Source organism: Vigna angularis, chromosome 10, assembly GCF_016808095.1.
Source record: "Vigna angularis cultivar LongXiaoDou No.4 chromosome 10, ASM1680809v1, whole genome shotgun sequence".
Classification (NCBI taxonomy): Eukaryota; Viridiplantae; Streptophyta; class Magnoliopsida; order Fabales; family Fabaceae; genus Vigna; species Vigna angularis.
In genome coordinates, this window is record NC_068979.1 from 20,756,850 (window position 1) to 20,776,618 (window position 19,769).

The 19,769-nt window shown below is 33.2% G+C and overlaps 1 protein-coding gene across 3 annotated transcripts; it reads right to left on the reverse strand.

The window, feature by feature from the left end:
* Positions 1–326: 326 nt before the first annotated feature.
* LOC108319851 (mechanosensitive ion channel protein 2, chloroplastic) lies at positions 327–11,138 on the reverse strand. Of its 3 annotated transcripts, none has more exons than XM_017551139.2 (15): positions 11,012–11,138; positions 9,903–10,121; positions 9,758–9,817; positions 6,139–6,302; positions 5,147–5,270; positions 4,964–5,061; positions 4,759–4,872; positions 4,374–4,434; positions 3,693–3,842; positions 3,477–3,587; positions 3,140–3,307; positions 2,917–3,030; positions 2,105–2,161; positions 1,133–1,966; positions 327–674 (listed from the first exon to the last, which is right to left on the reverse strand). In XM_017551139.2, the coding sequence occupies exons 2-14, from the start codon at positions 9,975–9,977 to the stop codon at positions 1,145–1,147; spliced, it is 2,118 nt and encodes a 705-aa protein (XP_017406628.1). In that variant the 5' UTR covers positions 9,978–10,121; positions 11,012–11,138; the 3' UTR covers positions 327–674; positions 1,133–1,144. The 3 variants fall into 3 exon arrangements, with proteins under 3 accessions (XP_017406628.1, XP_017406630.1, XP_052725148.1); XM_017551141.2 differs by having other exon boundaries at positions 9,903–10,132; positions 11,012–11,107; XM_052869188.1 differs by lacking the exon at positions 11,012–11,138 and adding an exon at positions 10,675–10,798.
* Positions 11,139–19,769: the final 8,631 nt, after the last annotated feature.

Sequence of the window (19,769 nt, forward strand, 5' to 3'; positions counted from 1 at the left end):
TGCTTTTTTAGGTCCTTTAACGTAATGAACTTGTAACATGCCCTTATCTTCTCTCATGATTTATTAAAAGATAATTAAAAATATATATATATATATAGCTTTTAAATTATTAAAAAACCGACATTCTTTTTACATTTCCAAGAATTGATCAGTGGACTTAATTACTAAACACAATACAACCACTTGTACGAATTAATTAAAAGAACTGTCATGCTAATAGCAATAAATTATAATATTTATTATCCTAATCCAGTTGTCAAAATATAATTACGTGATTGGATTTTGAAAATTCAACATATTTTGTTGATGTTCAAAGAGATGAGATGTGGAAGAAAATAAAAAACTACTGGTAGATGCTGCCCCCAATTTGGCAAATGAGTCAGAATAGCACACACACTATCTGATTAAAGCCATTATTCCACTGTGCCTGAGACCATGGCACAGAGCACGGATTTCAGCCATAAAGCATATTAGACCTTCTATGAAATTTCTCTGATAATCTCTAATTAAATTCACCTTTAAAACCACAAAAGTTAAGGGTTGGTTTATCTAAGATATCTGTATAGTATTCCCACTAGCACCTGGAATCCTTATCATAGGCACATGAAATGCAATCCAACAGCACTTTCAGAAATTCCATCAAAGATGAGTTGATTTCTAGCACACCAGATGACCTGTTAATAATAGCAACGAATTTAGAAAGCTTTCAATCTATTGCAGTCAGCTTTTCATGCAATTCAAAATTGGGCGTATAATGTTGTAGTTGAAAAAACAATCTATACTTTTGCAGAAGAATTGACACTTTACTGCATAGAAAAGGTTGTGATGATAACCCAATACTTGATGTTCTTTTAACAATGAAGTGTAGATATAAATTTTTTAGTTGTTCATTTGTGATTCCAGTAAAGTAAAAATACATACTAAACTATTTGAAAACCCCTTTTCCATATACTTCTGAAACAGCAATTATAATGCAATGATATGACAATACAGCTCGAGTCCATTTGTAGAAGGGGTGTGACACATGAAATGGCAATATATACAATTTCCTAGTGGTGGGAAACTGCTTCAAAGCAGTGCACTACTGGATTTGGAACATTAATGTTCAAAACAACTAACTAGTTGAACTCACTTGTTACAGCAACTAGTCATTTCCATCTAGAGCCTTTGGAGGTCCATTTCCACCCTGCAATGCAGCCATTTCCTTTGCCTCTCGAGATGTTACATTGTCAATATTGTCAATCTCCTCATCAATGGGAAGGGTCCTCTTTGATCCTTCCAACGCAACACCTAGTACTATATTTTCTTCAAGAACAGTCCTGGATGCTTGAGGCTGTGCAGCAGGTTTCTTTTCCCCTTGCGGTTTTGATGCTATATTAACATTAAGTCCACCAGTTTTGTCAGCACTGTTAGATGAGGAGGGCACTACATTCTCAGACTCAATATTTGGCTTTATGTTTTTAGTGGTCTGACCCTTGGATTGCTTGGAATCTATGTCCTTCTGGGCTGAATTTTCTACTACCGAACCAGATACTTTAGATTTAGAAGAAGATTCTGGAACCTCCACGTTTTCCTTGTTTGAATCTAATTTCAGTGGCTTGTTCTCACCCACTTCTGGGTCGGGTTTGGGTGTCACAACTGTTTTCCCATTTGTGTCAGAATTAGATGTCACAGGTGTCTTGGAGTTTCCATTTGCATCAGAGTTCGATGTCTTATTATCTTGATCAACAACTGGTCGTGCAGATCGACTTTTCATCTTATCGTCTCCATTGATTTTGTAAGATGGTTCAATCACTAATAATGGGCGGTTAGGTACTGTGACCGGACCTCCACCAAATGTGGAATCTGCAAACGGTATATTATCCAAGTCAGCATCACTGTATACTTTCTGCAGGGTACGAACCGGTGTCGCAAGTCTGGCTCGGTGATGGCCTATAACTCTAAGAAGATCCAGCAGTATTGCTTCCTATTTTTCAAAATTCAAAAGGTTGAAAAATCAGCTAAATCCAAGAACAATAATACAAAATTGAAAGAAATCTCAGTTTTTGAGATGCTTATCTCACTGCAGATGTTTTATTTTAGATAAATAAGGAAGTATTCTTACCTTAACACAAAGATATTCTTCAAAATGTGAGGTCTTAACAAAACAAGATATCAGAATCTGAGGAAATCATAGAAAAGAAATGTTATAAATATATATTACTACCATACATTACATAGATAAAACATGGGCAATCGTCAGGTTTGATCATGATTGATGAAAGTTCCAATCTGTTAATATAGGTACATGATGGAACATGATAGATGCACACGTAACAAAAGCAGGTATGTACCGTTTATATAGGTACGTTGCAGTACTTTTTTAAGGTTTAGACGATAAACCATGTAGACTATCAAATATCAACTTATTTCAAGTATTCATTAACCTATTTTAAGTACCCTATTTTGGACAGTGAAAACGGCATTAACAAAAATATCCCAAGTATTTAAAGATGATATTTAACATGAAACCTAAAAATAAATTAAAATTGATCTAAATATAAAGCATAATAGGAGGAAGAAAACTAGAGATTCATAGATATACCGTTTGCTGCTCTGTTATAACTTTTCAATGAATTGAATCGTAATGAAGTTCACGGGTAGGTTGAAAGCATGAATAATGATTATAACAAAAACTCAAGTTAGATCACAGATTACAGAATACACGATTTTGTCTTAGGGAACTAAAAGTTAATTTTATCTATAAAAAGCTAAGTACAGAATGAATTCTTCCTCAAACTGTTTATGGCACAATGATTACTGTAGCTAAATATTTATGGAAAAAGGGAATAAAGAATAAAATAGTATTTAAGAATTAAGATCCTGTTCAGTTAGCATAGAATCATTGATTTGCAAGATTAACTACTCCATACTAACCAAAAGAGCCTGATTTTCAGGATTTATGTTGTCCAAAAACACTCTCCTGTGCAGTCTCTGCTGCTCAACTTGAGGATTTTTGGCCAATACCTTCCGCATGTCAGCAACAATGTTCTACAGAAGCATTAAAACATGTGTCACATCTAGGGATAATTATCATAAAATGCTCAAATATGAGTGAAAAAAATTAACCATAAAAATAAACAATAAAACTGTTTCTTACATTAATCTTGTTTACATCCAAATGACTAATGGCTAGATGAGTTTTGATTCGCCAATGTGTTTTTTGACTAAGGTTCCGCACAACATTCACTGTAAATTTGTGGTTTGGAATGTGAACAGCTTCACGATCTTCACCTCTAATAATTGTTGGTGACCACCAGCCAACATGCTGCATAGCATGAAAACATCAATGGCCATTTAATAATGACTGGTATCAAACACTACACCATACTCTGTAATGTCCTTCTGCTAAGTTATTATTACATATAAAACAATTAGGCACATATTTAACAGAAGTAATTCCCCCATTCAAATGTTAAAAGTACAGTTTAACACACCTCGACAGTACCAGAAACCTCATATCCTTCAATCTTTGTTTGAATCCATTCATTAACCACAAAAGGCCGAGTTGCATGAATCATCACACTTGAAAGGAAGTTTGTAAATATCTGAATATATAACACTTAATGTCAACAAGTGCCACAATAACATTCTGGCCATTAAAATTCAAGGGAATTGTGATGATTAGAAGAAACGATAAATCAATCCCACACCTCACGACCAGCAAGGGTCAGCAAAACTGTCCCAAGACCTCCTGCAGTAACCCATTTCTGGGTAGAGAAGCCTAATAATTCCATGAACAATGAAAAGGCTGCTATCCATACTGCAGAATAAACAGCTTTGCCAGCAAATTGGAATCCCATCTAAGAAAAACAGAAAATTTATTATGTCATTAAAGTTGAACCATAACAAATAACCGAGCAATACACCAAAATCCAGATTTTTATAGTAATTATATCCAATTGGCAATGCTGTTGCCAAGCTACTGGTCTTCTATACATGATACATAATCTAAATACATACACACCCATTATAAATTCTTTTAGCCTATGTACATAGCAAAAGATATAGCCATGATATATCTAAGTGTTCTCAGTTCTTCATTTTTATGGAGATAAAAGTTAATTTAGAAGATTGATAATGCATAAAACAAATTGATAGGTAGAAATGCTACATCCAAAAGCTGAAACATTACTTATCATTTAATAAGGAAAATATATCGCCCAACTAATGTCATTGGCTGTTTGATTGATAAATCACGTTAGTCATAATATGTATTTAAATTTATGACAGCCAACAGGTGATAAAATATATGGAATCCACAACATATTTATGACGTTTAAATTCATATAACTGTGATGTCTATTGTCTATACAAAAAGAAAAGATACATACATTTCTCGTCTCACTTGCATCAGTAGCCTCCGCAAAGAATTTCTGTGATTGTTGAATTACACTACACCAGAGAATCACACAATTAAGTTTATGGATGAAAAATTTAGTAAGCACTGTAAATTGGGACCACAAATCCAGCTAAAGTACTCAAACTGGCTACAACAATGATAATCTTGGAAGAACTATAGCTGAACGGTCCCTATCATAAAGCACATAAAAAGCTGAGATAATAAATATGTAAGGTATCACAGTTTGTCATAATAATAGAAAATCGGACCATTTCCCTAGTAAACGAAGAAGAAAAACCTATATAAGTGCTTAAGTACATCATTAAGTGACAAAATATTCATCAGTAGATCAATTGAAGGTAAGGAAATAGGCACACCTTGACAAACAATAGGCAAAGGCCAGAACCGTTGACAATGATCTCACAAAATTCAGAAGCCGGTCCTTAACAACCTGACCAGGTTCTGAAGGTAGAATTAATGGCTCCAATGCTCTGCAGTTAGTGGATATGTCAGCACACGAAGAATATCAAAGAAAGATATAACAAATTCAGAATCTGATAAAGTTATTATCATAACAGAGACCTGCAAATAAGTATTGCTCCAGTCCATAACAGTAATGGCCGAAGGTAAGAAGTTACTATATAGTGAGTGGTACTTTTCTTCCAACTATTATCACTCCTCTACAGTATCAGAGTTAGGTATCAATTGCATTGAATCAGATAAAATAGTTAATACAGGAAAAAAGAATAATAACAGCGCTATAACCTGGAAGAGTATTTTCCTTGTCTGGAACAATAATGGACCAACACCCCATATTGCAAAAATGATAACGCCAATTGCAGGAATCAACTTCACTATGATAGGATTATTTTGTAACAAATTACTAGACCTGCAAAAAGACACACAAGCGAATAATTATAACACATGGAAATATTCAATAATATTCTTTCATATTAACCTCTAGATTTCCTTATTAATAACTTACGATTGGTTATTATATTTCCTTATCAAATCATGATTTATTTTCTTAATTAGTTAGGATTACGATTAGTATAAATACTAGCGTTATACCTTTGTTGAACATACAAACATTTTTATACAAAATAGTTAATATCAATTAGTATTTCATTCTCATTTACCAGTGTGTTTCAAACAGTTTTATGGCTTTCATATCCTACTTCTGGCCGTTTTAGTAGTGGTCTTTATTTATTTTGGTTGTCTCCTTCATTGGTTTGTTCAGTTATTATAACTTTCCGGCATGCCTTAACACACATTCATCTAAGAGTTCTTATCTCCTACAGTGTACAATTTTAGTGTGCTTCTAATAGTCTTTGGCCACTTCTCTCTTTTTTATTGACCTACAGCTTCCTCTACTCAGATTTACCCGTTTTTTATTCAAATTGTGCAAAGTGAGATCAGAGACATCAATCAGGCCCCAGTTTTCCTAGAGATGTGATCCTAACTAACCGCACAACTGGCTTTGTGTCTTTTAAGAGACATCAACAACCCTCCTACTCTTGTGGCCCAGCGGCTTTCTAATAGGGAATATTATTAGTATAAATAAAGACAGGTACTCTAAGTCTTATGAACACATCAAAAAATTTTGTAATACAACTCAGTTAATATCAATTATACTTTCATTCTCTCTATCTCTCTTCCTCCTACATCTAAAACAACCATACCAACATATATTAACAAAAAGACAGGTAGATTGCTTCAATTGGTACATTAATTGGCTGTAAAAACACAAATATTACCTAGCCAACACGGTAGCAGCTGCCTTAACAGCAGGAAGATCATTTGGTTGACCTGGCACTAAAAGACAATGACACTTAAAAGATCGGCCCTTGCATGATAATGTATGTGTTGGCTTGTTTATATAACGAAGGTATTGAAAACCCCCACATTCCTGTCTCATGAACTACAACAAAAGATTGTCTCACTGTATATTCTAACAAAAAGAAAATGAATGAACCATTTCTTAATTTTGAAAAGACAATATCAAGTTATTCTTAATACTATAATGTAAACATTCAATTATCAATTAATCTAGGCAGCTAAGAAACACCATAACAACCAACATTATTGCTTGACAATATTGCAGAATCTGGTAGAATGCTAATGCATACAAGCCAGTTCAGATAAATTTCTCAACAAACACTAATGGGAGATGAAAATTAAAAATTAATCAAGGAAGAAAATGAATCAAACTTCTTCATTAGCACCTATAAACTTAACGAAGCTTAATATTCTTACTTTAGAAAAGCCTCAACAGTAGGGCTTTATAATAAAAAATATCTCACTCTAGAAGCTTCCAAACTAGACCTAAGAGATTCATTGAAGTAAATAGAACACCTAGGATTGTAGCTACATAAAAAACCATTTGATGTCAAGTGTACTATAGATCAACAATGAAAACATTGTTCCACTAGGTGAAGTAGGCTACATTCATGACATGGTGTCTTTAAACTTGGTTAAAAACCAAATCCTTATCTCGTGTTTGGATAAGGCATTTTAAGAGGATAATTCATTTTCTTTAAGAATTTGAAATACTTTAAGACAAAATATGTTGTTTGGGTGAGGAATTTTGAAAGAGATTGAAATTCTAGAATTTCATTAGAGTAAATGGATTTACTTAAAATTAAAGAATTTCAATTTCCACTTAAAAGTAAAAATTTGAAATTCTTCTTATTCTCAAATTCATATTTTGATCTCCACAGTTTGGGTCGACCTAAGTCTAGGCCAATTCGACTAGAGCAAACTCAATTTGACATGGCCCTCTTGACCCAATGTCTCGTCCCAACTCGACTTGGCCAAACCTGATGCAATTTCTCTTGTTCCCACTTGGCCCAACTCGACCTGGACCTTGAACCAAGTTGGACCCAATCGAATTTGATTTCACATGGGCCTAGCCCTACTTGGATGACCATGATCCTACCCTAACTTGGCTTGACTTGGACCAAAGTCAATTCGACTCAACCTTGGCACACACGGGTTGACTTGGCCTGACCTTGGCTCAGGTTCACTTGATTAGTTTTATGCTAACTCAACTCGACAGGGCCCTGGTCGACTTGACTCGATCGAGCGACTCATCTCAATTGGATGTGAGCCAACTCGATTGGACTAGGCTCAAGCTGACTTGACTCAACCGGGCACAAGCCAAGTTGACTGCACTAAGCATGGGCCAACTTGACTCGACTGAGCCTAGGCCGACTTAGCTTAACCGAGGCTTGGGATGACTCAACTTGACATGGTCTAGATCGGTCTAGGATTGACCTAGGTCTAGCCCAACTTGACTACAAGTGGGTCGACCCTGACTTAGATAAATGTGGATTTGTCTCAACTCGACTAAATGTGGGATTGCCTCAACTTAGCTTGACCTAGGTCCAAGTCAACTCAACTCGATCTGAGTCTAGCCAACTTGACTCAATTTAGGTTCAACCATGTTAGAAGTGGACTTTAAGCCTAACTAAACTCCACTTTAAACCATGTTAGAAGTGGACTTTCAACCATGTTAGAAGTGGACTTTAAGCCTAACTAAACTCCACAAACTCGGCTTGTAAGGTGAGGTTTGCACCTCACTTATATATTATAAATTGGCCTTATCTCTAGTCGATGTGTGACTTCCAACACACCCCCTTCACGCCGAGGTATAGACATCTCGTGCGCGAGAGTAGAAATTAATGGGGTGGTCCGATAGCGGCCCGACAACGGGTGGAAACAGAAATGCCCACATAGAACTCGCTAGGATAGGCTCTAACCATGACTCTAATACCATATTAGAAGTGGACTTTAAGCCTAACTCAACCCCACAAAACTGGCTTGGTAAGGTGAGGTTTGCACCTCACTTATATATTATAAATTGGCCTTATCTCTAGTCGATGTGGGACTTCCAACACACCCCCTTCATGCCGAGGTACAGACATCTCGTGCGTGATAGTGGAAATTAATGGATGGTCTGATAGTGGCCCGACAACGGGTGGAAACAGAAATGTCCACTTAGAACTCGCTAGGATAGGCTCTAACCATGGCTCTGATACCATATTAGAAAGTGGGTTTTAAGCCTAACTCAACCCCACAAAACCGGCTTGTAGGGTGAGGTTTGCACCCACTTATAAACTATGAATTGGCCTTATCTCTAGTCGATGTGGGACTTCCAACACAAACCCCCTTCATGCCGAGGTATAGACATCTCGTGCATGATAGTAGAAATTGGGTGGTCCGATAATGGCCCAATAGCGGGTGGAATAGAAGAATAGAAGAATAGAATATCCACTTAGAACTCGCTAGGATAGACTCTAACCATGGCTTTGATACCATGTTAGAAGTGGACTTTAAGCCTAACTCAACCCCACAAAACCGGCTTGTAGGGTGAGGTTTGCACCCACTTATAAACTATGAATTGGCCTTATCTCTAGTCGATGTGGGACTTCCAACAAGCCAACTCGGCTCAATTTTGGCTCAAGCCTACTTGGCTCAACCTAGGCCTAGACCGACTTGACTCAACCTAAGCTCGGTCAACTTGGCTTAACTCTGACTAAGGAAGAGTCTACCTACCCTTGGATGAGCTTGACCTAGTACTATCTTACTTAGGTTTGGCTGATCTACCATTTCATAACTTGAAAATAATCTCATAATTTGAGAAAAAGTTTTGCAAATATAAAATGAATATTTTTTTGAAAAACTTTAACAAAAAAAGAACATCAATCCAGAGCGACGGTAAAATTATTTGATATTTAAATAATTTTTTGAATTTGGTGGTAACTGAAATATTTTATCCAAACAAGAAAATTAAAATTAATTTGAATTGCATTATCCAAACAATACATGTGAAAAATGAAACAATTTGAAATAAGATCAATTCAAATTCAATGTATTTGAATGTCTTGGAAATTGTGAAATTCTCTATTGAAACATAAGGTTAGATATCTTGTTCACCATAAAATCCCCTTTCCCTTTTCATGGGCTAAAACAAGGTAGTCCTTTGTCCTCATCGGGGCTTCCAGCAATATTCATAGTGTATTAGAATCACCGTAAACAATTGTTTTCCATCATTTTCTAGATTGGCGTAACACCAATGTGCATCATTGTCTTTAGCCATTTTGTATATGCCCTTTCTTGTGATCACACATCAACCTTAAAACTCTTGTTTCAACTACTCCGCCTTTTTCTCTTATTATAAATCAAACTAAAAACATGTTTTCCTAACAAAAGCATGATAATAGGCAGATATTGCACTGAACCAAAACTCCACTATACCAAGAAATCTATAACTTAAAAAGAGGACACAGAGCCATGTAATGCTAAAGATATACTTCAACTGCACAATGAATAAGCAGAAAGCAACAAGACAGTCACCATATTTTAAGAACATACCGAAATAGAATATGAAAGACCTGCCCTAAATAAATGTAACTTGCCATGTCCCGTTGCCCTCTGTAAAGCATAAAGTGGTGAGAATGGATATTATAACATAATGAACAGTGCACAAAGAATACAGAATTATAGAGAAATTATGTACCGAATGTTTATTGCAGCCCAAGTTCCTGCAAAGTCCCAATCCATGGGACAACTGCAGGGAACCAGGAAGAGCCATTACTTTGTCCAAACAGATACCCAAGGGCTCGCCGGTAACTGGAGAATGTATTAATATGGTATTTCAGACTTTTAACACAATCCAACAAGTTCTACACATATCAAGAGCAGCTGATAGACTTTGATAATTCTTCAATTCAGCAACCTGCATTCAGACTGATATTAATTAATGTGACCATCAGAAGGTTAAGGATTCAAAATATGTAAATATTTCTGAACCTAAATTCAGTAATGCTCTACTAGAGTGATTGAAACTAGCTCTTGATGGAAGGCATCACAAAAGAATGATTTCAAAACTAATTTTAAAGTGATGTGATTTATGTTAGGATGTTTATACTCTAAAAGCAAGTAGTAGAAAAACTCAGTATAAGATTTTTATACAAGAAAAAAGCTACCTAATGTTACTTCAACTAGATCAATAAACCATGAACCAATTCTTCATCAAGAAACCAATTGTGTGAATATATGGCTAAAATCATAATAATTGATATTTTAATGTAATTCTAGACAGAGCCTGCTTGAACAAACTAGGAAGGAAAGAAAAAAAAAAAACTGACTTCTCCATAAATAAAAATTAACTTACGCATAAGTTAAAAATAAAAATTTTGGGAAGTACAGGAGGACGTTTCTCCAAATTAATTTATGCAAATCTAATTTCAAGATATAGAGAAACTAATTTCAATCTGTTTTTTTTTTACCTCCTGAAAGCGTTTATGGAGAAGCTCGTCCCAACAAACCCAAAATCAAACATGCTCAAAGTTAACATCAAAACCCTCACATCTCAATTTTTTTTAGATCAGCCCTGAAGTCTAAAAAACCAAATAGAACAGTTTCATCACCCAAACACTAAAATTAAACCCAAAATAAAAAAATAAAAAAACTCGATAACACCTTCAAATAAATAGCCTGAGTATATAAAAACAATTAAAAAAAACAGCATTTCCACGGTGAAGCTTCAGAAAAAAAATCAGGGAAAATTAAAATATGCGCCCGAAAGATTTGAAATTTGGAGAATTTAGAAAATGGGTTGGTTACCTGTGACGAAGAAGAATCTGTCTCTCAAAAGCTTTCACCCGCAATTGTATTTTGTCTGCCAGTTTTTACGAGGCGCAGCGCAAAGGAACAGAACATAGACAACAAAAACACGTCCATTATTTTTTGTTTTTATTTAATCATTAAAAAAATTGAAAAAAAAGTTTGATTTCTTGTGGGCCCAATCGAATGCCTTGCGTTTGTGCACCAGAAATTTAGATGTTGTCATGTCAATCACGACTCATCTCACACACGCGCTGTATATGCAACCACTGGTCCTTTTTTTTTGCTACATTATTTTTTTCTTTTTATTTTATAGGTGTTTTTTGTTCAGATAAATTTTAATTTAAATGGACTTTTTTTAACGAAAGAAAAAAAAGGAATCTCTGTTAATAGTTTAAGTGGTCGCATAAATAGGAAAAAATGTAATTATTTAGGTATTTTTAGTAAGAATAGAAACTCCAAAAATGTCTCATGAGAGAAAAGTTTTATGAGAAAGTATTTTAGTGCAAAAACAATTGTAAATGTGTATTTAGTGTTCACAACATTAGCAAGTTTAGATTTTGGTTTTTATAAGTTTTTCTTATTTTTCATCTTATAAAACTTGAAATCAATATTTTTAATCTTCATAAAATATGTAAATTTTAGTTTAGGTTATTAATTAATTCAATTTCAAATCATTATTTTAGTCCTTAATATTATTTTTGTAAGATAGATAATTAAAATTTATTTTTTAAATAGAAAAAAATAGTTATCATAGTAACGTTATATCACAACTGGGTTATATATATATATATATATATATATATATATATATATATATATATATATATATATATATATATATATATATATATATATATATATAAAACCATTGAGTAATATATAATCAGTTAATTAGTATTATATAATAATAATCAATTAATTTTCACTTTCAGAAAAATAAAAATAATTAGATACTAAAATTAAAATTTGTTGATTTTACATCATGTACAGATATAATAAGGTTTAATCATTCACTAAGTCCCTATTTTCACATGGAATCTCAATTTCGTCCCTTTCTTTTCTGAAAATATCAATTGGGTCCCAATTTTATGAAAATTGCAACAAATCGATCCTTTCCGTTAAATAGTGTCAAACGGCGTTAAAAAAATTGATGAGTGAATGCTGAGATGACGAACGAGCGCTCGTCCAGCAGCGAACGAGCGCTCGTCCAGCAGCGAACGAGCGCTCGACCACCAGAGAACGAGCGCTCGTCCAGCAGCGAACGAGCGCTCGACCACCGAACGAACGGTCGTCCAGCAGTAAGAGGTCGACGAGCGTTCGTTCGCTGCTGGACGAGCGCTCGTTCGCTGCTGGACGAGCGCTCGTTCGTCATCTCAGCATTCACTCATCAATTTTTTTAACGCCGTTTGGCCAAATTAACGGAAAGGATCGATTTGTTGCAATTTTCATAAAATTGGGACCCAATTGATATTTTCAGAAAGAAAGGGACGAAATTGAGATTCCATGCGAAAATAGGGACTTAGTGAATGATTAAACCATATAATAAAGAACGAAAACTGTATTTTTATGTGATTTTTAATGCATTCTAGTTGTACGGTGACTTTGAGTAATTTTTTTATTATAAATTGTAATATTACATTTTTAGTTGTTGAGATCAATTTCATATTCTAACTATCTTTAAAGAAAAAAAATATTAATATATAAATTTTAAGACTAAGTTAAATTTAAAAAATCGAATGAGTGTAAACTTATAAATCTCATTCAATTTTATAAAACTAACTCAATTTTATAAAACTAATTTTAAGATAAAATTTATATTTATTTATATACTTAAATTAATTTTACTAAGACTTCCAATAATTTATTTAATAAATTTATTAAATAAAACTATTTAGATAAAAAATTTCATATAAAAATCAAAATGTAAATAAAATTCCAACATCTCAAAAATACCAATATGCAAAAATAATTCTTTTTACACAACTAACTGCAATAACTTCATATTTTTTATTAATAATGGTATAATTTTACACTACATTTAATATTTTGTCCTCTACATCCAATTACATTTCAATTACTTATACATGGTTTTATCTACAAGTATTTAACTAATCATAAATATGTTAATAAAATAAAATATATATTTTTAAAATCATTTTACATATTATATGAAATTATTGAAATAATTTAAAAGTAATCAAATGTTTGAAATATATATGTTTTTGCTTTAATGTTATTATTTTAAAGTAAAAGTTTGACGCTCTATTTTGTGCAATCGAAGAATCTTTATATTAACAAAAAATCAACTATGATATATATATATATATATATATATATATATATATATATATATATATATATATATATATATATATATATAAAACAACAATTTAACGAAATGGACATTGAATCCTTTGGTTTGGGTCATTCAGGGAGAAATCCTCAAGTCATGGGTAGCAAGCTTTGCTATGGAAATTGAATTATCAAGTTGATAACTTTTTGGTATCTTTTCCTTCCCACAAGAACCTTCCGATGACTGTGTGATGCTCCCGTTAATATGGACTAGGTTAGGTTAGACAATTTGGCTACATAAGGCCGGTTGTGCATTGGAGGATTACTAGTTTCGGACAGGTTTAGTATTTGAAAAGTGTACGATCGTGTCAAGCTGTTCGAGCTGTCCTCAATCTTGGCTGTGGGGTTGCATCTTTCTCAGCTTCAGCTTCGTCCTCAACGATTTCCTTTTTATAGTATAAATCGGGCTAAGATCTTGTATCAAATCAAATCTTCGATGAGTTCCTTCAAGTGTCGACAGTCATCGATATTGTGTTTTATTGTCTAGTGATAGGCACACATTTTGGTGAGTTCTTCTTCAAAAGAAGGTTGTTAAAGCTCGAGGAGTTAAATAAGCTCTAAGTTGCACGTCTCATATGATGTCTCTACTTGCATTTTGGGGAATGTAATACTAGTATTAGGGTATAGGGTGGTTAATGTCGTTGCTTTTTTGCTCGTACCGATCAGGTTGTTGTGTTGTTTGGCTCTCTTTAGCTTGTTCTCCTCGATGGGCATGTATTTGGCCAAATATTGTCCGAGCTCATCTAGGTTGCTTTGGTTCTCCGTGTAGAGGGAATCTAGGAAGGGTCTAGGCTACAATCTACACATAAGCAAATGCATAATCGCAATTGGGTTGAGATTTGAAATTGTGGACATTGTTTTAGGGAATCTGTCCATGAATTGTCAGAGTGTCTCATTTCCACCCTTCTCTAGATACTTCAAGGTTGTGGAAGTGGTAAGGGCAACACTATAGTCAACGAATCGGGTCGACAAACAGTGTGCTCAATATGTCAAAGGAATCAACGAAGCATGGTACTAGCGTGTAATATGATTCTAATGTTAGGTCGTCTAAGGTCTTTCGGAACAACCTGCAAAAAGTCGTTAATCCAAAGCGTAAAGACTAACCTGATTTTTGTAAGTCATTAGGTATATGGTCGAATTAGTTGTTTTGTCATATTTTCATATGTTCACGACTCCCCTAGGGATCTAGGCATATGATACCTCGGGTGTAAAGGGATGGAATCTCCTATCATGGCTAACCCTAAGTTGATAGTTCATTGAATGCTCCTGGGTAACTCGGCGCTTTGGTCAGGCTACCCTTCTGCGGGATACCCCATGGAATCCTAAGATTCCATGGATTATGCGTCTCGGGTGCAGTATATGTGTACATCAGGCTCTTGTCTAGGTTGTAGGGAATGATATTGTGGCACCATGTTGAAACAACTTTTTAGTCGCATAAAAGCCAAAAAACCTAAATTCCCCACTAATGTAATATAAAAGTTAGGTGGGGGAAAAAGAAAAATTAATTGAAATATAAAGAGAGTAATTAATTAGTAATATGCTTATCTACTTAAAATTAATGAATGAATGAAAAGAAAACAATTTGAAGCTAATGAATGTATCTAACTAAGCTAATGAATGAATGAAAATAAACGACAAAATAATGCATGATATCTATGCTAAATGTAGGAAATATAACCTATGCATGATATCTATCCTGGTGTACTACTTTCATTTGGAGTCAAATTTATTGATACACTTTCTAGCTAGATTTAGATGTTAAAATTATAGTGTCTTTTACTTCATTTAGTTTTAGCTAGTTAAGTGCTCATTTCTTATTTGCTGTCAAAAGTTCTTGTGTATCACTCTAAGTGTTTTTGCTGCATAATCTTGGTTTGCAACATGAATTCGTGATTCCATTGCATTTGATCAGTTCTGTTGCATTTCTTGAAAATTTTCATTGATATAGACATGTTCCAGTTGTGAATTCTGTTTTCTACAAAATTTTATTTCTTGCATGCATTTTGACAAACATTTTGATGCCAAATCTATTTTAATAGGTAACCTTTTGTAGCATTTCTTGTTTCTTCACATTTAATATGCATTGATTTTAAATCTCATATCATATTCCATATAATCTGTTAACGTAGTTGATGCACTAATATCTTTAGTTTTAAAATATTAGACCATTAAATCATAGATAGTAATTTGAACTCTTAAAGTTGTGATTTTTTTGCAGGGTGTGTTTACTGGTAAATGTGGAACAAATTTAGATCATGGTGTGGTGGTTGTTGGATATGGGAGTGAAAATGGTGTTGATTACTGGTTGGTGAGGAATTCATGGGGTAGTGGATGGGGTGAGGATGGCTATTTCAAGATGGAGCGCAACGTGAGAAGCAGCTTGGTGTCCATCAATAGTGCTTGAAATAACTTGATCATTATTTTGGAATTGGATCCTTGGAAGAGGAACAAGTTCTAAAGTTGCAACAAAAGTGATGTTTCTGTTATTTATATGCTGCTATTGGAAATGTCTTTTGGGCTATTCTTGTACATAGATTTCTTCAGGTTAAAATTGAACCTGATTATCAATTTGTACTGGTCTTCACTTGTTATTCCATTTGAATGTTTACTCTGAAATCCTTAATGATATTAATGTTCTAGTTAATTTTTTATATGGATATTCACTGTTTACCATGACCCTTTTACATCTGTTCTATAAATCCAACACTTCATGGTTCATGCTTGATGCTACCACGAGCGTTTGGGAAATCGGAAAATGTAGTTAATTGAATTGTACTGTGATAAACTAAAAACTAGTTAACTGAACTGTACTGCAGTATAATTGAACTAGAAAATAGTTTAGTTCAATTACTCTGAACTATTTTTTAGTTCAGTACAGTTTTTCTGAACTGGTTTATAGTTAACTGTAAATTTTTATATTTTTATAGTGCAGTACAGGACACTTTGCCCACCCCTACTTGCTAGAGCTTTTTTTCCAAATGAAAAGCGAGGCCTTGAACCCCTGCAAATCAGCTTTGCATTCAACGTTGCGTTTCATTAATCTGTTGTCCAAAAAGGCTTCAACCCAATGAAAGTTGTAGTCCAAAGTAAACTGCAGCCCATTCCCTCACAACAGCACAAACATCATTACATATTGCTTCAGCTTTTCAGTTGTTCCTGGCCCATTTTTATTCTGCCCAATTTAGCTCCAACAACTTCAGCAATTTAAAACTCAACACTTTATGCTCAGCGCAAAAAAAAATCCAGATCAGCGTTGGCCCATTTACTTCTACCCAATTAAGCCCAATCTTTAATTTGACCAAATTTTGGCCCCTTTTACCAGCCTTTCTTAAAAAAAGAAAAAAAAGAGAAGGGTTATGATGATTACATATTTATACTCACATTTATGTTTTAAAATTCAAATTTTTGATGAGATTCTTGTGTTTAAATGATTTATTTAAAATAAGATTTTTGATAATTGACTTTATCGAGTTTAGGAATTAAAGAGGCTTAAAATGTGATTTTAGTTGCATAAATTATTTTGGATAGTCTAATGTTTGTTGATGTAGCTGAAATTAAAGTTTGAATTGCAATTTTGAAAAGAAAAAAAGGCTAAAGTGCAATTAGAGAAAATTTTTGGACTGCTGTGCAATTTTGAATAAAATAAAAAGGGTTGAAATGTAATTTTGGACAGGTTCAAATCCATTAGATATTTTAAAAGATAATTTGGAGAAAATATATCTTAAGATATTTTATTTGATATTGTTAAATAATTATCTTATTTAACTATATCAATAAAAAAAATCAAAAGATAATATTTGCCAAATCTTTTTGTATCTAGAAAAATATTATCAAATATTCTCAAAAACCAATTAAATAGGTTGAATATTTGGAAGATATTAGATATAAGATAAAAGATCTTATCAACAGAAGATTCAGAGTCCCAACTCAATCAAGCCTATATAAAGAGACCTAGGGGAGGCAAAAATAACAACTCATTCATTCTTAGACTCCTCCACTCGAAGCAAACATCCATCACTCCTCTCACTTTTATTCCATCATGTGTTTCACTCCATTGATGGAGGGCTAAGCTCCTAGGGCTATTCCACTGTAATTTCATTATGGATTCTGACGTTAAGTTGATTTAATGCAATTGTTTCTTTTGATTAATGATTTAAGTTATTCTTCTTCTATGTCTTTCATCTCTCAATCATATTAAAAGTAATGATTATTGCATCAAAAGGTGTTTGAATCTATATGCATATTAATCATATGAATTCAAGAGTTTCTAGGTTTGATTGAGAATCTACTTTGATTAAATTTAGGAACTTTCCTATGATTAAACGAGATTTTGCTATCAATTGAAAATGTACTTTGATTAGTGGTAATAATTTCAACTATTATTAATTGAGAATTTACTTTCATTAATTAGTTTTTAATTTGGTTAGGAGATTTAAGAATAGACATGATTAAACACATTAAAATTTGATTGAGAATGTACTTTGGTTGAATTCATTGTAAATAATCTAGGAAGGTCTTGCATTTGATTGAAAATCTACTTTGGTTAACGGCACGATCACCCTCAAATTAATTAAAAGCAATTATTAAAGAAAAAGACATATTTAAGCAAAAACTAACTAAAGAATTTTCAACATATAGCAAAACACATTTATTTAACTAAAAATACAAAACTATCAAGAATTAGTTATAAGACAAGCACACAATTTCTATCATAATAAATTCATTTTTTTTTGTTCCATTTTAAAATTATAAAATGACATAATAGGTAATTAGTATGTTAGGCCTCTCCTAATAACTTTCACTTTTATTACAAAAATGTTATTACATCATTTTTTTATGATATATACACTACATCCATTGTAATCAATCATCATTATTTTCTATTTTTTCACAAACCTTAATATACACGAAATTATTTCCTATTTTTTCCTAATTTTAAAAATAACACACACAAGCATGTACCCACGAACATATGTATGAATGCACAAATGCATACACATGAACAAACAAACTCATGAACGCATAGACATACGGACATATGCATACACAGATGTACGCACACATATGCACACACGAAAAAAATTATTCTACTAGAGGAATAATGTACTTCCCTTTTATCACTACTTTCAACCATCGCTGCTTGTTCGATTGCATTTCCATTTCCCTCCACCTCCACCATATGGTTGTTCACCTCTTGAATGAATGCCTTAAAATTTTGTATCAATTCTGACTCAAACATTGCAGGATTCAAGAACGTCATTGTAACCATGCCCCATAACACAACAAAAAACTATATACTCTCTTGGCTCCACCTACCGAAACAAGAATCTCACCTTCACCAGCCGAAACAAGAATCTCACCTCCGAACTCACCTGAATTGCTTTAATAGACACAAACACAATAATTGAATGCAAAGATGGAATGTTAGATATAAGGTGTGGGAATATGGGAGGAATGTCTTACATTAGCTCAAAATACAAAAGTCCAATTCTTAGCACTCGCCTTACATCTAGGTTGTTTGCCACTTCATTCAGATATGCATCACTTGTTTTTTAACTAAAACATTTATCTTTCTTTGTGCACATATTGCCAAATTCCTATAATCGACGTCAAGAACATAGCGGATACAATTGGAAAATACCCTCCGTTGTGAACTTGGTTAGTTGAGATGTTAAATAAACTAATTCAATAAAACCGAATCCAAGGAAGAACAAGGATGCACGCTATATACTCTTATAAGACAAGCACATTACATCTCTCATAATAAATTCAAATTTTTTTGTTCCATTTTAAAATTTAAACTGACATAATAGGTAATTAGTATGATAGGTCTGTCCTAATAACTTTCATTTTTACTACAAAAATGTTATTACATCATGTTTTATGACATACACACTACACCCGTCATATTAAGTCATCATTATTTTTTTTTTTCACTAATCTAAATATAGATGTCATTATTTCCTATTTTTTCTAATTTTAAAAAAACACAGACACAAGTATGAACACACGGACAAACGTATGCATGCACAAACTCACACTCACGAACAAACATACTTAAGAACACACAAACATACGGAGATATGCATACACGGATGTATGCACATGTACGCACGCACGAATAAAATTATTTTCTTTTGTAATTACTAAGATGAAAAAAAATAAATATGTGCTTTTAATTCTTGATTTAGTTGCTGATATTATTTATATATATTTGGTTTCCTTATTTTTTTTTTCTAAAGACAATATAGTTTTGTAACAAATGGTTGAGTAGGATTATATTACATTACATGGCTTTTTATCATATCCATTATATATATTCTTTGTGAATATTAGTGTTGTGGTGTTCAAAATTAATAGACATTAGAATATTTAAGAGTTAAAAGGTGGAATGCAAAGGGTT

Bases quoted from the DNA above. Each gene is read 5' to 3' on its own strand.
- LOC108319851 (XM_017551139.2), bottom strand. From the start codon at position 9,977: ATGGCTCTTCCTGGTTCCCTGCAGTTGTCCCATGGATTGGGACTTTGC. The intron at 6,303-9,757 runs GTATGTTCTTAA...CTTTTGTTGTAG, and splicing joins GTCTTTCATATTCTATTTCG to TTCATGAGACAGGAATGTGG. The intron at 4,435-4,758 runs GTGTGCCTATTT...TCTCTGGTGTAG, and splicing joins TTTGCCTATTGTTTGTCAAG to TGTAATTCAACAATCACAGA.